The 20,105-nt window shown below is 30.6% G+C and overlaps 1 protein-coding gene across 3 annotated transcripts; it reads left to right on the top strand.

Moving 5' to 3' along the window:
• The first annotated feature begins 319 nt into the window (after positions 1–319).
• On the top strand, positions 320–19,069 carry LOC108912524 (rab5 GDP/GTP exchange factor). Of its 3 annotated transcripts, XM_023455934.1 has the most exons (8): positions 320–352; positions 4,588–4,699; positions 4,759–4,953; positions 5,033–5,357; positions 7,890–8,169; positions 8,807–8,941; positions 12,092–12,334; positions 18,029–19,069. In XM_023455934.1, exons 2-8 carry the CDS (start codon positions 4,606–4,608, stop codon positions 18,884–18,886), a joined length of 2,130 nt encoding a protein of 709 aa, XP_023311702.1. In that variant the 5' UTR covers positions 320–352; positions 4,588–4,605; the 3' UTR covers positions 18,887–19,069. The 3 variants fall into 3 exon arrangements, with proteins under 3 accessions (XP_023311702.1, XP_023311701.1, XP_018573285.1); XM_023455933.1 differs by lacking the exon at positions 320–352 and having other exon boundaries at positions 3,997–4,699; XM_018717769.2 differs by lacking the exons at positions 320–352; positions 8,807–8,941 and having other exon boundaries at positions 3,997–4,699; positions 7,890–8,304.
• Positions 19,070–20,105: the final 1,036 nt, after the last annotated feature.

Here is a 20,105-nt window from a genome sequence, read left to right as displayed (position 1 = left end):
CACAAAATTCTGTTCAGTTTAATATATTTAAGAGATTATTCATTATTATTTACTTAAACAAAAATTTCAGTTCAATTTTTAAAAATTTATCGATCAAAATATCATTTTCGTACCCTATTCAGATTATGCAACACAAAATACAAATATGCAGTGTGGAGTACATACAAATATCAGTTGTCAATTGTCACCTGTGAACTGTCAATAGTGTCAATAGTTAACTCTTTAACCTCAAAAATGGTGGTTGTTGGTTAATTAAATGTCAAAATAAAAATGTAACAATTGTGGACCCTTGAATATTATTATAGTACGTAGTGTGGATATTTACTTTTTTTTGTATACCTTCTTGGAATATGTAAGTATATGCATGTATTTTTTTTTGTCTAATATATAAAAATTCCTTTGGAATTATTTTCCTTATTTGAAATATCATGTACAATATAGGGCATTTTGTTCAAGTAATCAATTGATAATATCCCCAATTAATTGTTTGTAGGTAAGTCTTTTATGTTTAACTTTATCTTATGAGTATATTTCTGTATCGAAACAATTTTATAGTAGTGAACAAATCGATGTATGGCACTATTCTTTTAAAACTTGATGTGGATCAAACTGCTGAGTGAAGTAACTAAGTATAATGAAGTATATAAATGTTATACATAGATATAAAAGTTATTTATTCTATACTTACCAAATAATATTTATAAATAAAACAAGTACAAATCGTTTATTGCTTTTAGTTGACTATTTCTTACATTCAGTAAGTTATACAACCTATATATTTATATTATTTTAGTAAAGCTAATAAATACTTGGGTTTTTCTGATGAATTTATTTTTTAATCAAAAATAGTATTAGATTAATAATTTGTCATTTTCGTAGAAAGTACCGAAGTGTTTTCAATCATTTCGTAGTACTTTAAATTAATACTAAACAATTATTAAGCTTGTTTTTACAATTACAGCAGTTATTTATTTGTACAGATAACATTTTAAGACAAACAAGTAAATTGCTTTTCTTCGTTATAAACCCAACAGTTCTTTTCCTTTCAGCAATCTAATAATTGAAAAAACTACTTGAAAAGTTATTAGAATCAAATGTTATAAATATTTATACAGGGTGTAACTTTTAATGGGGGTCATATTTATACAGAGGCTATCTTTGACCTTTAGAAACATGTATCAAAGTGTATTCATTCAAATTAAACATTTTTTTAAACTTTTTTTTAGTAATTTCCATACCCCGCCTCTAGACAAACTAGTGTGATCTCTTACAACAATAAGCTTTAGTCGTAGCTCATGCACAATTATGTACTGGGCTATGCATTGTTGTCAAATCTCGTATTTAAAGAAAATGTTATTAAAAAGCAATTTCTACACCACACCGCGAGTTACTTTTGCTGAGTGCGTGTTTGCCACGAGCCTTATCATTCCACATAAACGAAAATTTAATTGTTTTAAATAAGATAAACTATGAAACAATTAGTAACATATCTAAATACCAATATTGCTTAATTCATTCACATCGACATAAAAAATTATGGTGATTTTAAAATAATACATTGTTGTCATAGCAAAGCAATCTGTGTTCAGTAAATTATTTTTCATTAGTTTCACTGTCTAACAGTTGATTAAAAAACATATTTACAATTAGTACCTAACATTAGTTATATATTTAACAAAAATGAGTAAAATTTTTTTATTAATTTTGGAATGTTTTTTAATGTTTGGCACATCGACCACAATCATCAAAAAAATATGATGACTTTAAAATAACCCGTCGCTAAATTATACAAAAGCTATCTATTTTACTAAATTATTTCCTATTATAACTGTACAGTGTAGGTTGATTTTAAAACAACTGGCAATATTGATAGTGCAGGAATACAATAACTTAATATGCAAACTCCGGTTTTGTATCATTATCAACAGATAAACCTATTATAGTTGGAGAAAAATTCCTGAAATTTTTTTAGACAAATCAAATCGTCCTAGGTTTAGATATACAATTTTCTGAATTGTACAAAGAATTCATTCAATCCATTACAATATAATAGAGATCACATATAGACTTATTTTATGAAGTAAAGTAGATTGCATAAAAATTTAAATGAGCCTCAAACTATTATTATAATACGTAAATAGTAAATAATTTTTTCAGTTCCATAAAAAACGTTAATTATTTACAAATTCAGTTTATTTTTTTATCCTATGTTTTAAAGAATAATCCTTTTTAATAGATTTTTTTTTAATATTTTTAAATAATTGAAATGATTGTGCTTTCATGTCATTTTGGGTAATTACTGATTAGAGACATGCATATTATTTTATACACTTTGATGACCTAAAATGTATATAAAATATTTGTATAATATTTACCAATATTTACTAAGGCAAAATAAATTAATTTACTATATTTCGTTTCATTCTACTTTACTTTTAAATATATTTGAGTTTTTTAATCATTGACCTAAAAAGGTTCTTAAATTTAAATTTAAATATGTAATGGTTAAATGATTTTGAAAGTTTTTCGTCTAATAAACTTTTATAGTTATGAAGACAAAATTTAAACATAAATAATAGTACCTATGTATAAAAAAGAATATTAATATTTTTTTAAAAGACGTTTCGAATAAATTCCACTAGAATTATGTTAGATAGTAAGTTTTCCCATTTGCTAATGAAATTATTAAGATAAATTGATCATGGACGCAATAAAAAAAAAATCGTTACTGTATTATATATTACTTAATTCGAGATTATCATATTTAAAATTAAAACATGAAGTTTAGTTTTGTTGCTATTTATTGTTTTTGATACGATGACATGATGATAATTATTAATAACACCAGTGATGACTCACGACAATATGGGACCCATACTTTATTTTAGGGGATGATTTCTAGATCTACATAGACAATTTTCTGGATGAAAAAAAGTCGAACGAAATATACAAAATAAAATATTAAAATAGAAGTGATCGACTTTGAGATCTCAAAAAAGGTTGCGCTGTATTTGAAAAATAAGTTTGTTCATAATCAACTAATAGAAACAAACAAGTTTTTAATATTTTTTGCAAAATTAATTTTTCCTCACAGTGTTTAGGTTGTAATTTGATAACATTCCATTTTACAAACCTCATAATGTCGTAACTTTAAGAAAATTAGTTTTGTAAAAAATTAGAAAACGTCTGTTTGTTTTTATCAGTTAATTTAAAGAAATATTAACTAATAGCATTTGGTTTGAAATTTCTTCATCACAGGAGTTCCCCTTCATTGTCAAAATATGACCACATTAATTTTTGAGGACCGTCACTAAACAAGACACAATTAAATTTTCTTATAATATTCTCTTGAACAAATCATGTTTATCCAAAGAGAACAATGAATTTTTATTTACTGTGTTTAATTTTGTATTTTATTTACAGTAAGAGCTTAGGGTTCACACCATTATTTATTTTTGCCTATCATTATTTTTTATATTTCATGGAATTTGGTTAATTTATACTGCGTAATATAATCATGGAAATGCTTTTCTCAGAATGTTATCAAACTTAATATTTTGATTGTATTGTAACTATATATCAATATTAACATTTTCAAATGAATGAGACGAATTAGAAAATTGTGTACATATTCATTAACAATAAAGATATTGATTACTCTCAGAAACATCTTTGTAAATTTGCCTAAGTGCCAACAAAAATTAAACTTAAGAGGCCGACAAAGTATCAGATTCATTTTTCAGCTGTCATAAATAAATAATCACCATGTGGTAATAATTTTCATTCCGTTATCACTGTGTACAGTTGCCCTGATTTCACATGATGTGTAGACTTAACAAAGACGTCAGAAAGTCCATGTACCCACTTTGTATCTTCAGACATTTAACCTTGTGTGCTCAGCTCTTATCACTTGATAAAGTTCAAACTCAGGCGTATGTGGAAATCGTTATCTAGCAACAGATATAAAGCTGCTATTTCCTAAATCTGAGTTAGTTCCAAACATTATTATTCAAGAGACATCGTCAACTTGTCTACGTTTGATCCTTTATCTCAATCTGTCGGAGTGCCGTTTTAATTCCGAGAAGTTACAAAGTGTTAAAGCTGTTCCTATCCGACTCGCAAAATTTTCTTCTTCAATCTGTCGGGAATAGAATTAAACCGTCTTGCGTGACACAAATGGCTGATCCTGGTGAATGTTTAACGTTTTCTTCACACTTACAATGTGATTTCTTGACGAAAAATCAAGGATCGAAGGAAGTCACGGCGTTCTTGAAATTCCCCCAATTCCCTATAGTGCAGATGTTGATGAAAGAACTGAACCTATGTGCACACGACCACAGCTTCGTGCCCCCATGGTAGCTCTGTTCCGTAGCAGAAATCTGAGCCGTGTATCCAAACGATTTTCACTGTAATGTGAAAATCCTATTTGAAAAATCCGTGAAAGTATGGGTTAATGTTAAAAGTGCGCTACATCAAGGTAAAGGTTTTACCTTGATTCATAAAGGACCAAAGACTTTCGTAGATTTAAGTTGTTAGTTAAGAATTTAGGGTTAGATAAGCTTCAAGATGCCTATATTAAATTTACAGCGATCCTACAAGTACATAATGTACGCGACTAAGCAGCCCTCTTTGAGGATAAATCAAGCGGATTTGAAATGTAAGACCGGTTGTGGGTTCTTCGGTAACGCTGACTGGGAAGGTAATATATCCGTTAAACACGATGCTGTTTCAAATATATGTATGTTTTTATTTTTCTAGGATATTGTTCGAAATGTTACCGAAATCACATGGACCAAGTACGGCAGAGAAAATCCCGACAGGGTAGTTCAGAACAGTCAAAGGCGCAGGTACCTGGATTTTCAAAGTTCGAGGAAAAGAAAAGACAACAAACTGACAAAAAGACCAAGTACTTGAAGAGTTTGCCAGTTTTCAGGAAATCGTCCAGTGCCAAAGGTAGATTTTATTTTATCATCTTTTAATTCGTTCCGTTGTTTGCATTTTTTGTTATTTCTTCTTTGATTTAATTACCAAGATTCCGGAAGGCCAGAAAAGTACATCGACATGCGTCAGGCCAATCCAGATGCTGACAAACTGATGGCAGAATTCATCTCCTCGTTCGGGGAATGGGGCGAGATAGTCAGGAAAGACTTCTTCAAATGCGTACAATCGTTCACCACCAAAATACTGAGTGAACTGGAGGCTAAGCCAATTGAGGACTTGGCGGAGCTTGCCCAGAACTGCTACAATTTGTACAACGACAGGGTCAACAACAACGTTGTCTATCAGGGGGTGACTAGTGAGGTTCGGGATGAGTTGCTGGATTTTTTCGAGAAGTACAGTATGGTCAGTCTGTACAGGTTAGTTATTACATCAGATATTTTGTTATATAAGTTGTTTCTTGACGTACACACCATAATACCTGATTACCGCATGGAACGTACTTACGATTGTTTCGGGCGACTTTCAAGTCCAAAAATCCGATATATACAAGACAAAAAAAAGACCCTAATTTGTTTATAATGCAACTGTACAAGAACTATGCATAGGACACATCTAGCGCACGATTAAACTACATATTATTATTTGTCATTTTCCGCAAGATTGCTTTTCCAGCTTCAAATTTCACGGTTATGAATTTTTGAAGAAAAGGTCTATTTTAGAGGTTTTTCCGGATTTTCTCTGTAAAAAAAGATCCAATCGGGTCGCACAAAAAAACCTTTTTATAGTTTTTTTTTTATTCTCTATAAAAGTCCTATTGACAATAAGACGACTCCATCATTATTTTTCGAGACACAAAAACAAAAAAATTGTTTTTCAGTTTTTATTCTTTAAAAAAAATTGTTCACGACATTGCTGGAGAAATCACTTGGGTTTTCATTTACTAAGTATTTTTCAAAAGGTAATACATGAAATTTGCTGTAATATTTAAGTGTGCGAAAAAATCTGTATTGGTTGGCCTACAAGGCGTTTTGGAAAATTTTTTCCTCTAACGATCAAAAGCCGGTCATTTTTCTGTTTTTGAGATAAACGGCGTCAAATATGATTTTTTTAAATCAAATTTTAGCCATATTTCAAAAAAATATGCTACATTAAAATTTGGTAAATATAAGTTTTTGAAGATGCTAAATATGTCGACATTATTAGTTTTTGACCATCTGTTAAAGTTTACCTTACCAAGTCACATTTTATGACAGCTTTTTTGATATTAGGTTATAAATACAAATAAAATAATATGTAGATGCTTAGGAAAGGTATGAAAGTTCTGAGAAGGACTAATTGACTGACTAGCTTCTACTCTGTAATATACAGGGTGTCCAGAAATGAATAGGCCATGCTTTAACGGTGGTCGCCTTGGGCAAAGAGAAACTTATTTAGAAAGTTGTCTTAGTTCAAACTTCCTTTCTAAAGAGTCATGTTAGTTTTTAGATAAGCAAAATTGTACTTGATTTAAATCAATTTATTTCCATAGAAGGAAGTAAGCAAGTACAAAATATGGCACATTCGTTTCTAGGCGCAGGCTAGTTGACTTTTGCGTTTTTCTCAAAAATGGTTTATTTTCAGCGATTTTAAAAAGAGTATAATTTTCATATACAAAATACATTTTACATTATATGGCATACATGACAACCATAAAAAGATATAAAAAAGTTATAAAAATTACTAGGTAAGGTCGTAGCTAGCAAATATATGTAACTAACATTAAAACACTGTTTAAAACTTACCTGCTTCATATTTTAATACATTACGCCGTTTGTTTCTTTTTTTTTTCAAAAAAGAGGCTAAAATTTGATTTAAAAAAATTTCCTTCAGTGCTTTTTATCTCAAAAACTAAAGACAATAGGATCATGTTCTATATTTTTTATTTTTGATAATTCTATCTCTCAATTTGTGGTAACTTTTTCCAGACACCTTGTATAGAGGGATCCATAAACTTTCACTAAAACAATTTATTTTAGCTGTAGCTTTTGGAAAATTTGTGGAAATTAATTTAGTTTTGGTAGAGATTATTGAAGTTATAATTCCAAAATTCCGGTACGGTATTAGGAAAAATTAATAATTTTTTGTGACAAATAGTAACAAATGCCATGCATTTAATATTTTTGGAACACTTCTCAACTTTTGAATTAACATACTAATGAAATTCTGATAACATATTTTTATAACCAGCTTTTCAGTATTATTTTAGAAATAAGAATAGCTAGGACTAATATTTTCCTACTACCATTATTAGTGACTTCCTATTATAATTTTACAGAATTAAAAATTCATGTTTTAATGGAATTCACTTCACATCGGAAAACATACCTCCTCCTGTATAATATTTCTACTATTTCATATAGCATTTTGAACATATATGAACCAGTGACAAAAACCGTGCATTTCATTTTTTTTTGTAATATTTTTCTTGACTTTTGACCAACAATGAACTTTTAATAACACGTTTTTTAAATCAGTATTTATTTAATAGTATTTTGGCAACGAAAAGAGCTAGAATGAATCACTATTTTTATAGACAGGACGAACTTTTCTCAGTGTCAACAAAAATGAGAATTTTCCCAATTTCTCTTGGAATTTAAACATTCTGACTGCAGGCATCTGTAAACCATCGGTAGTATTAATAAAAAAAATAAACTAACTACTGTAAAAGCTAAAATCAAAATAAATAGTAGCAATTCTTGAATTTCTTAGAGCTTTCTGTGTATTTTCGTATTTCGACTCATAACTTTTTTAAGCAATAATTCTGTACATGCCTATGTTGCCCTGCTCTTCCAATACTTATGTACAGTTCGTCGTGAAACATTTCCTGTATACTTCAACAAAAAAACATAAAGAGTTATTTTATCTTCTCCAACTTAAGCTCTATATCAAATTCCATATTTATATTCCAGTTTCCTCTTCTGCCCGCCATCTACAAACGACGAAGAAAAAGACCTAGCGATCCAAGACAGAATCCGTAAATTAAGCTGGGTAAACGCCCACCACCTGGATTGTTGCATAAGCGAGACCAGCATCGAGGTCCGTGACCTGGTGTATACCGCCATCAACGACCTATTGGGCATGGACTCGATGAAAGCTCCCCAGGAGAAGCTCACCTGCGTGGTGCGTTGCTGCAGGAGCGTCGTGGAGGTCCTGCAGCACTGCCAAGGGGGGCCGGTGAGCGCTGACGAGTTTCTGCCAGCGCTGATTTTCGTTGTCTTGAAAGCGAATCCTGCTAGGTTGAAGAGCAATATTTTGTACGTTACGAGGTTTTGTAACGACTCCAGGCTGATGCAGGGCGAGGCTGGGTACTATTTTACGAATTTGGTGAGTGCTTATTTTGTTTTGGTTGTTTTTTTTTTCATTTATTCATTTAACCAGTCCATTTATGTACAGAGTGTTCAGGAAATGGTGGGCAATCACTTGGATGTTTTTTATTCGGACTCACCCTGTAAAGTTATTAGTTCTTCAAGTTGAAAGTTGAAAATCGATTTTTTATTGTAACTTTTTCATTTTCCATTAAATTTGGATAGTTTTTGGACAGAAGTTATGTTATTTGAAGTTATTTTTCCAGTTCTATTCACTGTGCCGATAGCTGCTTTGGAGGCGCGGCACAGTGGGAAATATTGGAACAAATTTGAACCACGCGTCAAAACTAATCAAATAGTACTTATTTTTTTTTGTTCTTTCCGAAATTACCTGTACTATAAAGTTCCGGTGAGGTAATTGGAATATATGCCTAGAATTTTTTCAAAATGGCCGAGTAATCTCTAGCCTCAAACTCGAAAATACGAAGTTTGACATATTCAGTATCTNGAGCGCTGACGAGTTTCTGCCCGCGCTGATTTTCGTTGTCTTGAAAGCGAATCCTGCTAGGTTGAAGAGCAATATTTTGTACGTTACGAGGTTTTGTAACGACTCCAGGCTGATGCAGGGCGAGGCTGGGTACTATTTTACGAATTTGGTGAGTGCTTATTTCGTTTTGGTTGTTTTTTTTTTCATTTATTCATTTAACCAGTCCATTTATGTACAGAGTGTTCAGGAAATGGTGGGCAATCACTCGGATGTTTTTTTATTCAGACTCACCCTGTAAAGTTATTAGTTCTTCAAGTTGAAACTTGAAAATCGATTTTTTATTGTAACTTTTTCATTTTCCATTAAATTTGGATAGTTTTTGGACAGAAGCTATGTTATTTGAAGTTATTTTTCCAGTTCTATTCACTGTGCTGCTTTGGAGGCGCGGCACAGTGGGAAATATTGGAAAAAATTCAAACCACGCGTCAAAACTAATCAAATAGTACTTATTTTTTTTAATCTTTCCGAAATTACCTGTACTATAAAGTTCCGGTGAGGTAATTGGAATATATGCCTAGAATTTTTTCAAAATGGCCAAGTAATCTCTAGCCTCAAACTCGAACATACGAAGTTTGACATATTCGGTATCTAAAAATGAAAAAAAAAAGGAAAATTATGTACTAAAGGCTGCCAAACAAAAAAAAAATCATAAATATTAAACATATTCCTAAATCATGAATCTGGACCCAAAACATAACCGCAAATTTATAAATCTTCACTTAAACCGAACATATTCAATTTTTTCTTTTTTTCTAAACCTGCAAGTATACTTTTGAGTGTGCAACCAATATTTTTGCATAACTTTAACTCAAATTCGTAGGAAGCTGACCAGGAAACCTGAAAACCTAACCTCAAATCCAAAAGTTAAAAATCCACAGAAACAATATATTTTCTTCAACAAAAGATATGATTGCTTCAAAAAGACATTCTGCAATATATGTTTTCTTGTGCATACATAAAATTTAAATCCATAAAACGTAACCTTAAAGGACTAGAACCTAACCTCAAATGTTTAAAATTTGAGCAAAAAATAAAAAAGCAAACTAATCCGTTTTACGAAAAAAAAAAAATTCTTGAACCAAAATTTTGCAACTGTGCATGACAAACCTAAGAACCTTGTAGCCTAACCTCTAATTTTCAAAACCTAACATAAATTGGCCTTCAAAAAGGAAATATAGACCCACTTTTTAAATTCTTGTTGCTGTTCTTATGATTTTCATATTTTTTTAAGTAAAAAAAAAGTATGTTTATTTGTTATTGATACAACGAACGTTAATAATAAATACCTGAAAACAATTGGTACCTCATGTAGCAAAATAAATACCTAATGAAATACGGCATTTGGTATTACGTACCTGCTTATTTAGTTGCATAAGTGGCAAATTTTTGATTTTATGTATTTATTACTATTAAGATGTTATGTCGAGAATAGTTTGTATCTTTATTGTTAACGCATTTATCTTGAAAACAGTTTGTTGTATCAATAGAAAACAAGCAGCAAATTTATTGAAAAACAAAAACATTATAGCAAGAAATTGATTATGAACACTACTTCAAGAGTTAACAACTCTACAGGGTGACACTAAAGAAAAAATTAGAAATTATATTAACTTGTTGAAATATTAGTACTATCTTTCAATATTCAATTTAATATTTCTTTTACGAATTAAGGTGATCTACAGGGTGTAAGAAGTTTGACTGCCATTACTTCAGAATGAGATAGAGTAATCATAAATGAACAAAAAAGTTGTATATTACGGGGAGGTGTAAGATTAACAGTTTTCAAAATACAGCGAGTATTAATATTGAGGAGTTTCATCACAATGTGACAATAGCACCTACACAGCTGGTGCATACCACATATGCACGAGGCAGACTTGTCCTATGGAAAAAATGTAAACAACTATTACAGTATAGACTCTTTAATCCGAACTAATTAAGACACAGGCTTAAAGAGATAAGTTCGAATTGCCAATATTTTCGGATTACTGGATAGTAAATATGTACATATATAAATATATTTATGTACATACATATAATATGAATGAGATTTTATCTGTTACTGATAAGGCAAAAAATAACAATAAAACCAAACATTATCATAAAATATGGATATGCATTTATTAAAAATAAAAAAGAAGACTAAAAAACCAATTTATTTAGAATATACACTTTTTGCAAAAGGGTTAACGTGTGATGCTTTCTTTTTTGTGACATGTTTGCACAGCAGTAATATTTCAACTAAAAAGATCTGATCAAGAAAGGTTAGACGACCCTAAACTTTCGGTACTTTTCCGGTTTTTTTATGTGTACTCATAAAGTTGGCCATGGATCTCAAATCTGTTTTTACGAGCATAAAGACCTCAAAAAATGCAACAAAAAACATTAAAGATTTTTGACATGCATCATCCATAGTAGTGGCCCTCTTATAGTGGACAGCCTGTATTGTAAGTTATACGGCATAAAACTTTTGTGAAAACATTTGATTTTTATAAAGATGTTTTCTGCACTTTTTACATAAAATTAAGGAGATACACAAAATTTTTTAGTAATGACACAAACTTATATTTTATGCAGTAGTTTTAAAAGTACTAAGTTAATTCAAACCAGTTCAAAAAATTTTTTCCATGTTCATCTTTGTCAGGGATAGAATAACAAAGGTACAAAATATTTCTTTCAATGCTATATTAAAACAGAGTAAAAAATAAGAGAAGTATTTCATTTTTGTCATGATATTTTGTATCCATAACAAAAATTTTCAATTTATAGGATATTCTGAAAGTTGGAAATTTAACAAAATGAAAATAATGTTTTTCTTTACTTTCAATTTGCATCAATGATACTCATAATCATAAAAAGTAAATATCCACAACTGTAGATGGTACAATTCTAGTTCTTTAACTGTACTATCAGCATCTAGATGTTTACCAATTAAATAAATAAGGGTATTCTTGTTTATTCAAAACTTGAGATAAAACAGTGAAAGACTTATTGTTTCATTTATTTATTCAATCAGTGATTTTACCCCGAAACCATAAATATTTATTTTATGATACTTATTTTATAACAATTACGAGTTCTATTTAAATTCCAACAAAACACTCATTTAAATTCCGGGTGCAATCAGACGTTTTTTATATTTTTAGACCTCGAATTAATTTCACTCCGTCGGAAACCCCAAAAGTTCCCTCCAGATCCCGATTACTCTAAATAAAGACCTTTTTATCTATAAATAAATCCCAATTTACTTGATTTCTAGTGTTGTGCGGTGTCGTTCATAGAAAACCTAACGGCCGAGTCTCTGAACATGCCCGAACAAGAATTCCAAGCTTACATGTCGGGTGAGGTCACCTGCGTCAGCGCTTGGGAGTCCGCTCTGGTGGCGTGCGAGGGCATGCACCAGTTATGCGAGCATTTAGCCCTCCTTAAGGGGCTGTCTGAAAGGACGAACGTGGTACAGGACGGTACGAAGAAGCTGAGGGAGGATATGGAGAAACTGAAGGTATAATATTATCCTTAAAAATATTGTTTAGGTGTCGTTTTATGTTTTTTTTTAATATAGTCATAAGTTGCAAGAAAAAAATTAAACTGCATATTCATAATTTTCGAATATTTTACTTGGAATATCAATTTAAATTGTGTATTTTAACAAATTAATTTCACTTATAATCAATTAAAAATATTTGACTAGACGGATATATTAGTTTTTAACTGTTAGTAACTTTATATTATGTGACTACTAATTTATTTGATAAAGAAACATACTAACACTGATATAAAGACATATTTTCTTCAATAATATAGTTTGTCCTTTGAATGGAGTCATATTTATAAGGAGGCTACCTTTGGCCTTTAGAAATACATATAAGTTTGTTTTCCCAAACTCACTGTCCCCAAATCTCAACCTACTTGATGTATATAAATGTTTTTTTACGTCATACAAAACTTTAACAATGAAGACACACAAACACCATTACTGAACATTGAAATAACTATCTTTATTAGCAATTACACCGCAAAAGACACTTCACGAAAAACCACTTTAAATTGACTATAAAATTGAACTTAATAAAACAACACTGCACTGTTATAGAAATCATATTTGGATTCCAGTAAAAACAGTAAAACAAATTATTATTAATATTAGTTAATATTTGCAGTTTCAAACAATAATTACAATTTCACTATTTATTTAATTTAAAAGAAAATATTTTGGAACACATACTGTTGTCATAAAAAGTTGATCCCTCACATAAAGTTACACCCTACATATACCATATACAGCGTGTTTCACTTTCAGCAGCGCCACTCTCATGTTTTAGAATGGATGGGTAGATTTCCAAACTTAAAATTGTATTAGACGTTTTCTAAAGTGCCAAATACACTAAAATTTCATTTCATTAGATCATACAGGGTATTTTTTTAGTATGTACAATTTTTAAAATGCAATATTTAGAAGACCGTGTATAAAACCATTAATTCATTATATCGAACCGTTTTAGGTTAGAGTTTGTAATATAAGATGGTATTTAGGCAGAGATATAAAAAATTTACTACCATACAATATTTTACACGCAATTTAGAAAGACCAGTAATTGGAAATGAATATTACCTTATAATAAATGCTATTTAATTTTCAATATTTTTTTATTTGTAAACAAGTTTATCGATGCAGCATAATATTGATACACATTTACAATGATAACCTATATTTATAATTGCATTGCATTAACGAGGCCTTACTTAATTGTGTCTAACATATTAGCATCTAATGAAAAGTTTTCTCTACAAATTCTAGACTAAAACGGCCGAATATAATGATTTTTTTATACTGAATTTTTCAAACACTACACTTTAAAAACTTTCCTTACCAATACAAACACTCTGTATGAGCTGTTGAAATGAAATTTTGATATTAGGTATTAGATGCAGGTACAATTTAATTAAACTTCTTTAAGTTTTTGGTAAATTTTTTTTTTTAATACAGTAGGCCGTGAAATTAAAGTAGAAACAAAAGTTGTGCTGTTAGACCTCATCAAGTAGGCCTTGCTGGAAAATATGTTTTGAAAATCTACTCTTGCTTTTTAAAATATCAAGGTGGTGTTGATCAAAGTGGAACACATTATATTACTCTTTTATTTGTGGAAGTTTTAGTATATATTTCGTACTACACTAAACAAAAATTAGATATAGTAATATTTTAACCTTTTATTTCATATTAACTATTGAGATATAAAGCATCTGGCAATTTGTCACTGAACAATATACCTACAGACCCGTTGACTTCAAGTGTATACATACTGATACATGTAATTTTTTACATTTGACACGTGTAATTTTTTTTAAGTCTACAGGAAGTAAATAAATTGTGAAATAACAATTTATGTGTCACTAAAAAACGTAATAAATCATATTCGACAATAAGTACACTCGTAAATTACGAAATTGTTTTTATCTTAATTCTAGACACAAGTGTTATTTTTTCCTCGCTTTTATTTCCGTATTGGATAATTGGTTTTTTATTGAACTTCTTAATCGCCACAATTAGATCATCATCATCTATCATTTTGTGTTTGTCGAAAGATAATCTGAAGTGTGCTAATAATTATCTGTTATATAAATAGATTTTAAAAATATATATTTCGTATTTGCTGTTAGATTAAGAAGTATGTTTACTCACTTTTATTGTATTATGATTTGTTTCGATTTTTATAAAGTCGTTTTAATAAATATCGGTTTTTACAACCTTGGGTCTCACTTATTTATAACGTCCGATTATCTAATAAATTGACCCCTATAAACTTTGCATGACATTTTCTTTTTCCCACTTACTGTATCTTGTTATAATAAACCGTATAATGCAAAAAAGTAAAAAAAATAAAATAAAAAAAGTGCGGATATACTGCGAACTGTTGAAGTCGAGAGGGAATGACATGTCATAATTTCAAACGGCATTCGACAGAAGATGTTCTATGTCTCCCCTCCTTCGTCGACACAAACGAGCTCGTCGAATTAAATTATCACTAATGCTGTTCAGTCAGACAGTTCGATGACAAAACTGGAATCATATTGGGAATTTTTAATAGGCTACAGGTGTGTACTGTGGAACTTTAGTTGAGGCTAAAAATAGCTTCGTCTAGCAATAAAATTGTAGCAGGAAAGTCTTTACATTGTCGATAATTTGCTAGCGACCTATTGCAAGTCTACAAAAAATTCTGTCACAAAAAAAAATTTTTTCTTCGGCAAAGCATATAGGTACCATTGTAATAAGACTTTGTCTAAAACAATTAATTACCATTTTATCCACATTGTAGACTACCGAAACACAACAGATTTTTAGATGTGCAAGAATGACAGTTAAGAAACAACTGATTTTAAGGCAAGTAACGGTTGTACAGTCGAACAAAAAGCAACCAACACACATTCAGACTATGTGTTTCTGTCATTTACACTATTTACATCTCCCGCACCACAGTGTTTCGTTTGCAGGTGTTTAAATCTTTCTATTATTCCGATATTGCTTCTGGTGAATTAACATATACTTTCCTTTACCAAATACAAGCTAGTGCGGATGGAAGAAAGATACCTAATATTCAATGGTATTAATAAAAGAACGATCAATTTATAGGGGTTTTGCTTCAGATACTGAACTAAATAGTAACAGTTGGCAACGGGGGACGTTACTGGGTTATACTTTAAATATCTCAGATTATGGATCCTTTGCACCTGAAACTGATATATGTATTGTTCCCTTAGTGTGCGCCATATGAAGCAATTAGATGTAATAGAACACTGATCACTATGAAAACATATGACACTCGCACTAGACTAATATTGAAACGCAATAAATAGACTTTTAGATGCGCAACTACGATAGTTAAGAAACAACTAATTTTAAGACAAGTAACAAAGTGCTGTTAAAGCAAGTAACAATCAATAAAATTATTCCATATATTCCTTTAGTTACACCACACACTTTCCATGCCAAAGAATTTCTATTACAAGTGTATAAATCTTTCACTATTACACTGATATTACAGCTGGTGTACTAGCAAACATTTTTTTCGTCGAGTGTAATGTAGAACCCTAATCTTTTGTGGTATTATTAGAATAAAAACCAATCGAGTGGACTTTAAGTATTGAGCTAAATAGTTACAGTTAACAACAAGCAGTGTCACTTTGTTACACTTTTCTCTCAATGTGTGTGTACAACCCAATTAGATGTAATAAAACACTAATCACTAATAATAATAATACTCCTTTAAAATAGAGTAATACCGAAACACAATAGACTTTTAGATGTGTGAGGATGACGGTTAAGAAACAACTAATTTTAATGAGAATACTCTCGGAACAAGAAGTAACCGCAAAATTAATCGATATTTTCTTTTGCCGCTACTTATACTTCTGCATCAAACAATTTCTGTGTGTTCCGGGTGTTTAAGTCTTTGTACACTGGTGAGTGATTTTGCAAATGGTGTATTAACATACTCTTTTTCACCAAGTGTCACCTAGTGCAAATGAAAAAAACTCATATTTGATGGTATTAGTAAAAGAACCATCATTCCTGGTGGAATTAACTGCCGATATTTAGTAATTGCCGATATTTAGTAATAATTGGCGATATTTTAAAATACTTCGGTGATACTCGAACAATGATTTGTTTGGTAAATTGACTTCTTTTGTGAAGACCGATCTCCCATTAGAAATAAACCTCCAAATTTGTAAGCACCCTGTACAATAAAGGTTTATTTCTGGATAGTGTATCTCAATTTTAATGAAAATATTACAACTCGTGACTGCACATATAGCATTGGAAATGGAGAAAAATTACCAGTTGACGAAAAATCTTGCTTTTGGAAAGGTTAATTATATGCAACAGCAATTCTATTCTTTTCGTAGTGAGAATGAATTATTTAATTGTTTATCTTAAACCGTAACACATTCCGAAAAAGTGGAAAATATTTAAGGATAACAGTGATATATCCAACAGAGATTCAGTGAATTGTTGCAAAAATTAAAATATTCGTTTGCTTAATTGTTTTTATTTATTTCTAATTCACCTACTCCTTTATCTGATTTTTTTTAAAACAAACTGCCTAATTTATAATACATATTCTTTTATTCTTCTATTCTATTCTTCTTTATTTATTTTTTTATATGTGCAGGGTTAGTCACTATAATCTAACAACTTATTGTGAGTTTTGCAAATTTGCCTCCTGTTTTTTAAAAAATAGCTTTAAACTGAAATATGTCGAAAAGTCCTGAATCAAACAATAACATATATATTTTTGAAAAGAGAGAAATTTAACACACTAATATATAGGGCGTTCCATTTTAAAAAAATGTTTTTCTTTAAATTAGTTATTTCCATTATTCAATTGTTTTTTCTAATACTGTATTATAAAAATTTCATAAAAAAGCTAAAACTTTTGTAATTTCAATGATAAACTCACAATGAGTTGTCAGATTATAGGGACTAACCCTGTACTTATATTTCTTTCTAAATAGAAAAATATTAAGAAGAAACTTCCTAGACAGATAGAAAATTTTGCTAATCGTGCACAATAAAAAGTTACGAAATATCTTGCAAGCCGGTCTTTATCATTTCGATAATAGTGGCATTACTCATAAATATTTATAGCTTGAAAAATACTTTTAATTCAATGTCCAATTCCACCAAATTGGGTCTGAAGATAATTTAATTATAGATTTGGGGCTATTTTTAGCAATGTACTTGCAAAATGCTCATTTTTATACTGTGGGTGACTTTAAAAAGGCAAATGTTCGTTGGAGAACAAATTGTTTATACTTATTTGATTAAATTATACTAAGAAAAGATAAACCTAAACTTATCTTTCAATGTCACGCATGGAAGTCAAGCAATATTTTAAATTAGTTTGATATTGAATTATCGAAACTGCCTATCATACTGCCATAGTAACTCCTTAAACTTCTATGTCTGCACAAAAACTGCAAGCTTTCATGGCGGTTGCAGTAGAATTATTTCTGGATTGGTTGCCATGTCATCGGTTAAATTAGGTTATGTTAGGTTAGAAATTCCACTCAGTTTCTATATTTCTTACCGACGAGGTGGTAACCAACCCAGAAATTGCTAAATTATTCTCGTATGCTTTTCTAATTATTTTGAAGGTACTTGTCTTAGCGACATATTTATTTCAGTCTTTTTTTACAGGACGAAATAAACGAAAAAGTCATATCCGTGCTCGAAGCAACACCTCTTGTAATAAAACCACGAAAATCTCCATTACTGATTGCCAAAGAGAACCTGATTATTTCACCGCCACCGCTAGTCCCTAAGGTTGTGAACGAAAGCGTGACGACTAGCGAAGAAATAAAAAAGTCCCCGAATTACTACCTGCAAAATTTATCCATGAGCCAGATTAATATATTGGACAGTACAAAAAATAAGTTACAGCTGAATATAACCCCTTGCATAAGCATACCGAATACGAGCCAGGTGCAAACGTCTCAAACAACCGATTTCCTATCACCGTCGCCGGCTCATGAGAATAAGAGTATGGACAGTCTAACGCCTGACGATAACAGCTACTTGGGCTTGTCGAAAATCAATTACGATATAGACTTTTCCGATATAAGCGCAGAGAACAGCATAGCGGAAGAATTGGCTTCGGAAAAACAAAAATCTCCGACTCCGAGTTTCACCACTCCCGATCCGTTCAGTCCAATCGGCAGCTCTTGCAACATCATGCAAAGTCCTCTGATTCCATCCAACGCGCCTCTCCCGAGTGTGGTAGAAGTGAAACCCCCCAAAAAAGATGACTTCGTCTTACCTTTCCTGGAAAGTATATCGCAGACGACAACGGAAGAAACACTTTTGGATAAGTTAGAAGAAACGCCATTGATTGGTTTACCGCCACCTTCTATAAAACCGTTTACGGCGGAGTATACCGGTTTTTCCAAGCAAGGGTCAAGGATTCCGAGTATTCCGTGTAACACGGGGGATTTTAGTTCGCTGAATTTGCAGCAGAGCAGCTTGCCGTCCTCTTCCAAAGAAGTTCCAGATTATTAACGTTAATAACTTGAAAAAAAATATATAGGCCAATTTAACCCGTTATTGTTGTATTTTTATTTTATTTTACTAGAACTTTGTTTTTTAATGTTGCACCTGATTTTGTGAATGTTGCACCTGATTTTGTGTCTCGTCTCAATAATTAGTCCAACCAAATTAGACTTGGAGAAAAAAAAAATTGTTACCTACACTTTTATAAGTGGAAATGGTAAAAGGACTTATAATAAACCTAAAAAAAATAAATGCGTGAGCAGGGGCGGTGGAGGGTTGATTTGGGGGGTTAAAAAGTTATGAAATATTGTATCATTGGGATTACTGGCGAAAGTTGTCGTCAAACAAAAAAGTATCCAATACAAAAGTTGTAGATCATGCAAAAATCTACAACTTTTGTAGCAATCACTTTTTAACGTAACCTCAAAATTTCTAAGAAAAATGCGAAAAACAGTTTTTTTCTGATTTTTCGTTTTTTATTTCTCATTTCCGCAAAAATTATTTAATTTTAACGAAACTTGGTGAAAGTATACCTTTCTCTGTCTTAAATCATCTCAAATTTTTTAGATCTAAAAATCAGGAGGTTTCTGAGATATTCATTTTTTCGGCCTGAAACACTTTTTTTCAAAGAATAATTCTACTTAAAAACATAATTTTTTTTCGTTTTGACATATACTTTTAGGTGAAATAAAAAAATCTGCAATAACAGTTCAAAAACATGCTCAAAAATGCAAAAAAAAATAAAAGTGACTTGCAACAATTAATTTTTCAGTTATTGTTGATAATTTGTTTAAATTAAAAAACGTTCAGAAACTGATTACACCATTCAATTCTACGGAAAAAAATAAAAAAAAACTGTATAAGTCAAAATAATGGCAAAAAGCATGTCAATTTAAAATCGTATTTGTTTCATAATTTGAAAACGAGAAAATTTTAATCAGAATAATGAACTATTATAGTTGAGAAGAAATTAGTCTTCGGATACAATATAATAGTAATAATAATAATAATAAACTAATGTAAAAAATTAAAAGGTCAAAAGAATTTTCGAAGTTTTTCTAGTTAGGTGAAAAATGGTCGTATAGGGAATTAAAAAAAAGTGTTTTGAAGCTCTTAAGATTCTAGTTTTTAGATCTTTCGTTTGAAATTTTATAGGAGCTACGGTTATCATGCAATTTTAAATAATAGCGCTACGAAAAAAATTTTACAAATTTTTTGAATAATATCA

The sequence above is a fragment of the Anoplophora glabripennis genome, unplaced genomic scaffold (genome assembly GCF_000390285.2).
Source record: "Anoplophora glabripennis isolate ALB-LARVAE unplaced genomic scaffold, Agla_2.0 scaffold35, whole genome shotgun sequence".
NCBI classification, from domain to species: domain Eukaryota; kingdom Metazoa; phylum Arthropoda; class Insecta; order Coleoptera; family Cerambycidae; genus Anoplophora; species Anoplophora glabripennis.
This window is presented reverse-complemented; position numbering and strand designations above follow the sequence as displayed.

Excerpts from the sequence above, each read along its gene's own strand:
- LOC108912524 (XM_023455933.1), top strand. The coding sequence starts at position 4,567 with ATGCCTATATTAAATTTACAGCGATCCTACAAGTACATAATGTACGCG. Across the intron at positions 4,954-5,032 it reads GAAATCGTCCAGTGCCAAAG|ATTCCGGAAGGCCAGAAAAG; the intron begins GTAGATTTTATT and ends TTAATTACCAAG. Across the intron at positions 12,335-18,028 it reads AGGATATGGAGAAACTGAAG|GACGAAATAAACGAAAAAGT; the intron begins GTATAATATTAT and ends CTTTTTTTACAG.